This window comes from Rhopalosiphum padi, chromosome 1, assembly GCF_020882245.1.
Source record: "Rhopalosiphum padi isolate XX-2018 chromosome 1, ASM2088224v1, whole genome shotgun sequence".
NCBI lineage: Eukaryota > Metazoa > Arthropoda > Insecta > Hemiptera > Aphididae > Rhopalosiphum > Rhopalosiphum padi.
In genome coordinates this window covers 74,861,962-74,870,077 of record NC_083597.1, presented here as the reverse complement: position 1 = coordinate 74,870,077, position 8,116 = coordinate 74,861,962, and the positions used below count along the sequence as shown (strand labels likewise).

Genomic DNA, 8,116 nt, shown 5'->3' with positions numbered 1-8,116 from the left:
TAAATAATTAATATACAAAGCTTGATATATTTTAAAATACCATTCAAACACCCAAACCTAATCACTAAATTCCAATAATATTTGTGCAAATAGTGTATAATATAATCTATTTGTCTTAGGATACTACATAGTAGTACACAACTTAAGTCAAAATTGTGTACAGAAGTCTTAAAATATGATCAAATTTTTATTAATCCCAATTTCTAAATAATTAGTTATTGCTGAATGACTAAGCACTTCAATAAAAATTATACGATTTGTTTTAAGATATATCACAATTCACAATAAGCTGATAATTTTTTTTATTTGTATAATCATACAATAGTATCAATGCATTGGATTATATTTATACAGACGGGGATAATAGCCACCCAATTAAGTGAGGCCAAGAAACCCAAGGGTGGGAGTTAATCGAGACGTCTATACATTAAAAATTATAATACAAGAATGTAAGTAATATAAAAAAACCATCGTCACACGTCGGTAGCAATAAAACGATCATCATTCGTACATTAATATAATAACGACACGATCAATAAACGCATAATACAATATACCTAGGTATTATGTAAAATAACAATTATTAACGACAATTTGAAAGAACAGTAATAATAATATAATATAATATTATGTATAACGTAATAAAATGCTTACATTGCGAACAATAATAATTGTTTGTGTAGTATCTCGTCGTCGTGTGCGCGCGTTATTCGTACCTCCTTGATGCGGGCGTATTACAACACTGTAATGACAGACGACAATAATATAATATAAACGTGTTTCGTCTAACCGGCAGTTTAAAGCGAAACGAATGTCTTTTTGAATTATATTTTGTTCTTGGGAAAAATTGGCGACGGCGATTTAAAAACGACTGATGTATTATAACTATTATTATTATTATTATTAGTCGATGTGACGTATGGGAAGAACAACCCGAACGGGAGCGATAATGAATTTTCGGTATTCGATAAAAAGAGTATAATACGAACGAGCAATGGTGATTTAAGCAATTGGTTAACTCATTGCCGGAACTGGTTGACAGGACAACTACGACAACTCACGCCATCGTAACGGGAAATGTGGCAGATAAATTGGCCACAGTGGTTGTTATCATGGTGGACAATTGACAGTGCATGGAACGTAGCCTAGTTGCCCCCAGTCTTGGGCACACTGCGATCTGACGGACGAATCGTTTTAGGGGGTTTTTATTTCATCAGTTTCTCGTCTTGAGAGTTGAGACTTAAATCATTAATCATTAAAATTTATATTTTATAATATGAGTACGATATACCGAACACGTACGTGCTACATCGGTCGTCGAGAATAATTGCTTATAAGTACTATCAAATTATTATCGATTGACGATTATTAATTTTCTGATATCTTATGTGATGGCAATATGGCATCGAAACGATTGTATTAGGTCCATCCAAATCCCCAAATCAGCAATATTCAAATTATTTCTATTTGATTATACTTTTGGCCCTAAGTTTATTATGAATTTATGATCCATTATTAATTAACGTTTATCCAATAGGTATATCAGTAAGAAATATAAAAGTAATTTTTTGATATTAAATTATTGTGACATCGACTTCTGAACGGCTCGCTTAGGAAATTATTACTTGCAACCACGATTAATAATATAATATGTATTTTGTTAATGATCGTATTTGCAATTAACCTTTAGGGTAGATATTAGGTATATGGTTTTATTAACAGTTGCATGTCGCATTAGAAAATGGTTTATAGTAATAATTTAGTACAAAGGTTGACTATATTATATTCCCAAATTTATCGGGAAGTATATTTTTTAAGAATTTATATTTTATCATGAATTATAATAACATAAAAAAAAAAAATATGTATTGTCCAATATCGGTAATATCCTGTCTTGTCCTAATTTTGGAGGTCGCAGCCAATATATTATATAACCTGTGCGGCCGGTATCTCTTGGTTTTACACAAACGATGTACGTCATAATATACCATTACTCATTACGTATTGTATTGAACATTTATTAGTTCAACAAACGCCCGTCAAAGGTGAATAAGGCAAACGCCAAACAGTGGTAAACTAGTAGTCTATTTCATTAAAAAAACACACTTTAAAAGACCACAATATTTATCAAGTAGTTTCTAACGAAATCTCGTTTACAACACGTAGTAATTATACGTTATGCTTACTATGACGTGTAACATTTAATTCGTATTTAAAACGATATGCTAATCGCAAACCGTTATTGTCTTGTAGAAAACGATTATGAGTAATTCATAAGCAACAAACAGTCTTATGTGTGTAGGAAATACATTATTTTTTTTACAACCTATAAGTAGAGGGGAGTTTTATAGATGGCCCACTGTTTAACAAAACTGTACATTGATAATCGTTATTTTGAAGCAAGATTTCTGATAAATTATTTTATAAGACATTTTCATTAAATTATATTTTATATATATTTAATATCAAATTGATTAACTTTTAGATAAATAAAAGCATCAATTTAGAGTAAAAATAATTATTTAAATATTTGTTCAAATTAAAAAAAGTATGTAGAGTATTAAATGAAATAGAAAGTTTAAATAGTTATTATTTTTTATGCATTTTAAAAATTGTTATTTGAGATTTTACATAAATGAATTAGTACAAAACTTGGTAGAGTATAATTAATATAGTTAAACATTATTAATCTTAATAAAATAATAATAAAATAAAAATTACTGTAAATTTAAAATTTTGAATAAAAAATAAATTTCAAATAACATTTTCAAAATCAAAGTAAAAATGCAATAAAATAAAAATAACTTTGATTTAATTCATATATTTGTAAAAATATAAGTGATACCACTAATAGATTACACTAGGATCAGTAGGTATAGACCAGGGGCGGCCAAACTTTTTTTGGACGCGATCTACTAAAAATATACTTCACCTTTGAGGATCGACTTCTTTAAAGTTTTTTTTTATTATTAAGTATATATAATTATTAAGAAACAAACTTTGTGCGTAGCCTAAACATAAAATCTAACACTATCGACTTTGAAATTGTTTGCGATCGACCGTTTGGCCACCCCTGGTATAGACAATTATTGATTTTATTATGATGTTAATCATAGGCGCAATTTGAGTTTTAAATTGGGAAGGGGAACTATTATAATTTGCATGTATATACTGTGTATGCTCTCTGAGATATATAAAGGTAGAAGGGGATATATACATACCATTTGGGGGGGGGGCTATGATTGATTTTGAGCAGGCTTAGCCCCCCAAGCCCCTTTCAAATTTCGCTTATGATGTTAATTCTATGTTTTAATTATAATTTCTAAGCAGTACAATAATTATTTGAGTTTAAAATTGTATGATCATTAAAATCCTGATCAAATTTTTCATCAATAACTTTAACTGATTTTAATATATCATCTATAAATGGTCTTTTGAAATGATCTACTGTTAGCATTGTCTTTATCAAACTGTTGACATTCTAAAATAACATTAAAAAAAAAAAACATTTATAATATTACCAAGTATAACAAAGAGAATAATTTTAAAGTAGTGTTATTTATAAAAATTATTACTTCATTAGAATTTGGAGGAAAATATATTTTTCCACTAATCACAGCCAAAGCAACAGAATCTCCTCGTTCATAAACCAAGTCAAAAGGTGATTTTTTATAAAGCATTGCATACAGTAAACATCCTAAGGACTAAAAACATTAAAGATAAAAATAATTAGTATAATATTAAAAACTAAATAAAAATATATATTCATAATTTTCTTTAATTAAATCTTTAAATGTACTTCAATAATGCTTTATTTAAGTTAAATTTAACTTGTACCTTCATTTTAATTTATAAGAGATAAGAAAATATTTATGATAAAAATAAACTATAAAATATCTATATTTTTCGAGGCAACATACAATGTTAATATAACTTGTCAATGTCATACGAATACACTCACATTAGTTATAATCACGGTATATACCGTGGTTATAATATTATGTAAATATGAAATATGCATAAAAAAATAATTGTTATTTGATTTATTTTAACAATACAAGTTTATTTAATGGTTTTTTATTTAAATGGACACCTAATAAAATAATTATTAAATTTATCAGTCACAAGATTTTTTAATGACAGTTATTGTTATTATATAATATATTTTAATGACAGTAAAAATATAAGAACAAAGTTTTATTTAAGACAGAGCTGAGTGTACTACATAATATAATTAATATAATTATTGATAAATACAATTTACTGTTTATTAGAACCAATAAATAATTATTTAAACACAAATAAAACAGTAAATTCAATATTTTAAAAACATTAATTGTTGAGTTAAATCAGTTAATTGACAAATTAATAAAAGAGAATCTAAATCTAAAAAATTTGCTCTAAGATGTTAAAAGTTTCTATAGATGGATAAATTATTCATAAGAGGTACCTATTATTTTTAAGAATTCAAACTGAATTTTGTTGTTTCAAAACAAAATAACTGTAGATACTTGAAATCTTTATTATTTAACATTTATATTAGTATTTTATAAAAGTATGTAATATAATTCAAAATATTTAAATTCTTTTTAAGCTTTGTAGGCATGTGAATTATTCTTTTTAATAATTATTGGTAAAATACTTTTTGTTCAGTCAAAAATTAAAAAAATGTTACATATAGTTCTTTGTCAGAAGTTCATACTGGTAAGGGTAACTATAATAAATGTAATGTTTGCGGTAAAATTAATTCAACCTACTATAATTTATACTAAAAATAAAATATTTGTTATGAAGACTAATAGATTGTCTTGACTCAGAATTTTTCTTTATATTTATCACATTCATTTCAGTTACTTATTATTACAATAACGAGATATAGAGGTGCTGGAGTGCGTGATGTACCGAACTCGCCATTTGGTGAACTCACACGTCTTCATATGCATTCCATTGCACATTGATCGCAACTGTAAACCTTAATTTCTAATTATTAATTTAAGTTATATACTCAATCTCTACTATACAAAAGATCAGTTAACTACTTTTTCCTTTTTTTTATATAATTATTAATATACAATATAACACAATTATTATTGCTGACGGGTTATATTCTTATATTGTGAAATAATTATAACTATCATTAGTTCAGCAAAAATGCTGCCAGTTTCAATGGTAACATGTAATGTTTTCCTAGATTTGGTGGTGGATAATAAGCTATATCATAAGAGAGTATTGAAATTAGTTTCATTAAATTATATTCTATGCCACTAACTGTTACATCATTGTATGTTTCGCCTCCTCTAAATATTTAATCTCGGATTTATCACCATTGAATTAAATTATTTCAATTTTATAGGTAAATCTATTTGAGAAATTAAAGATAATTCTTGAAATATATAATAGCATTTTAAGAATACATTTTAGAAAAAAAGTTTACAAGAATTGTGTGCTTACAAAGTAATAATTTAGAATATTTTAATATGTTGAACTGTCGATGTATTGTCTATGAATTTAATTACTTTTTTATGAGTACAAATGTATATTACTTTGTTCTTACCCAGACATCGATACGTTCATCAATAACAGAATTAATATCTATATTAAACAATTCTGGAGCTCTATATGTCATTGAACATCTTTCATTTACTTCATCCAAAAGTTCTTGTGCTTCTTTTTTTGAAGTCACTGTTATTCTGGCAGGAGCAGCAGATCCTATGAAATACATTCTTTAAAATAATATTTAAATTGTATTTTAATAGTTTAACAACCTCTCAAATGAAGTAGTCACCTAAGTCAATTATTACTGGTTCATTATTGTCATTAAATAATATATTTGCAGGTTTTATATCTCTATGTGAATAAGATAGATCATGAAATGTTTTCACACTCAAACAAATCAATCGAAAATGTTCTAATATATATTTCAAATCCATATGATAATGAGGTTTAACTAAATTGTCATGTAATGATCCATTCTAGATAAGTTAAATAATAAAAATACATTTTATACGTGATCTACACAATATTTGAATTAATTATACCTAAGTAGGTATCTACTTACTTTATAATAAGGTAATAACATAAGAAATGTATCCGTTGGTGTTTTTGAAAATTCTAATGATTTTTCAATCATTCCGCATCCAATTAAATTAAGGATATATTTGTTTCCACTGCTTTGTAAAAGTTGATGGATTTTGGCTTCATTCCAGGCATTCTCACGGTCTTTTTGATCATGGCACAAAATACATTTCAATACAAATTTTATATTATCAGTATTTTTTACAAGAAATACTGAACTAAAGCCACTGAAAAATATTTAAAAACAAACATTAATATTATCATATTAAAAAATACAAGGAATAGATTAAAATATACATGTTGGGTATACACTAAACTTAGATTGTAAATGATTCACACTCAATGACAATTGTGATATTAAGATAAATTTTTTAGATAGGTACCTCCACCATATGTATTCATTAGAATACAAAATAAATAAAAATAATTTTTTTAAAAACTAGTGATATAGAATAAGAATAGCCTATAAGTATTAATACAGTTGTATCATGGTTAAATACTTGAAGAAATGTGTATCCATTAAAATTTACTTAACACATCTGATACTTAAATACAATAAAAATTGAATCATATAACTCATAATGAATTTATTTTTTAAAATAATAGTACCTAATAATTTGTTTATTCTATTAAAAAATTACAACGCTATAAAATAGCAGTAAAAAAAAATATATTATTGTTGTTGTCCTATATAATTTACGTCGGTCAATTAATATTTAAAGTTCTAATGTATACACATTATGAACAGCTCAAATTATTTAATGACCATACTATGGATCAAGAAATTTATGTACATTTAATAAAATTACCCTTGTCCAATTTGATCAAGCACATAATACTTGTTATCCTGTATTGTGACATGTTGTTTTTCACAGGCACAGCCCATGATTAATTAATGGTTTGGAGTTTGTTCAGTGATAGTTAAACGGCATCAATTATTTTAATAATTACAACCCGAAACGAAAAATAAAGACAACTAACTAAAACGCATAGGTAATAATATTAGTAAGAGTCACCAAATCGAATTTATGACGAATAATGAATATAATTATCTTGCGATTTTTAATTTATAAAGAACAATAGATCAATACGAACTTAAAATTATCTATAAGCTACGTTGCTTAATTTTAATCTATTTCACGTTTAATAAATAAATTGTAGGCAAGGTGGATTGAATCCACATTGATTGTAGGTATCCAATTTATCACTTTATCAATAGCTACCGTGATAATAAATATTATCTTTATTCATGATAAAATGGAGTTGATTCTAGATGGACTTACAACTAAAATGACAAGTACGGTTTTAGAACAATGTCATAGTATTATTCTATTATAGTAACATAGTCATAGTGGATTATTTAATATTATAGAAGTGACACCAAAGTCGATTGATATTAGCTATACATCACGATTGAAGATTAACTAGTATAGGATACGAATATTATTCGTGTATATCTAGTATATGATACGAATAGGTATTATTTGTATATACCTACCTATAGTATAGGATAATAATTATTCGTATATAACTAGGATTGGATATGAATATTATTCGTGTATAACTACTTGAAGATACATTATAATATACATCTCATGATTAATTATTTAAGATTTATCATGATTATTTTTAATTACCTATATTAATAAATTGTGATTTTAAACATTATCAATAACAAAAAAATTTGGTCCAACAACTTGAGTTTACCTGCAAGATCGATAGTTGTCCTCTTCAACAGACTCCGCGTGGGTTTTTCACTCCTACCAGATCATGCTTGGCCTCTTCTAAAAAGTGTCCGTGACTTCATCATTTACTCTCTCATTGTCCGTCCCTAGGTTAACGGGACCACACGTCCCGCTTTTGAGTTTTGTGTTCCGCTGTCTCCAAAGAACCCAAAAATATTCTGTTTTGAAAAAAAGTCACAACCGAAAACATTATGTTAGTGGGTACCTACCGCAGACGTATAAATGTATAATGTACGTCTGTACACTGATATACAATATGTCAATATACATATACATTTTATTGTTTCGGATTTGTG

General features: G+C 26.5%; 1 protein-coding gene across 1 annotated transcript; it reads right to left on the bottom strand.

Annotated features, from left to right (window-relative positions):
- Positions 1–2,795: 2,795 nt before the first annotated feature.
- Positions 2,796–7,268, bottom strand: LOC132918144 (serine/threonine-protein kinase 16). Its single transcript, XM_060979259.1, has 6 exons — positions 6,885–7,268; positions 6,059–6,302; positions 5,786–5,972; positions 5,555–5,709; positions 3,576–3,704; positions 2,796–3,481 (listed from the first exon to the last, which is right to left on the bottom strand). Exons 1-6 carry the CDS (start codon positions 6,959–6,961, stop codon positions 3,323–3,325), a joined length of 951 nt encoding a protein of 316 aa, XP_060835242.1. The 5' UTR covers positions 6,962–7,268; the 3' UTR covers positions 2,796–3,322.
- Between the last annotated feature and the right edge of the window lie 848 nt (positions 7,269–8,116).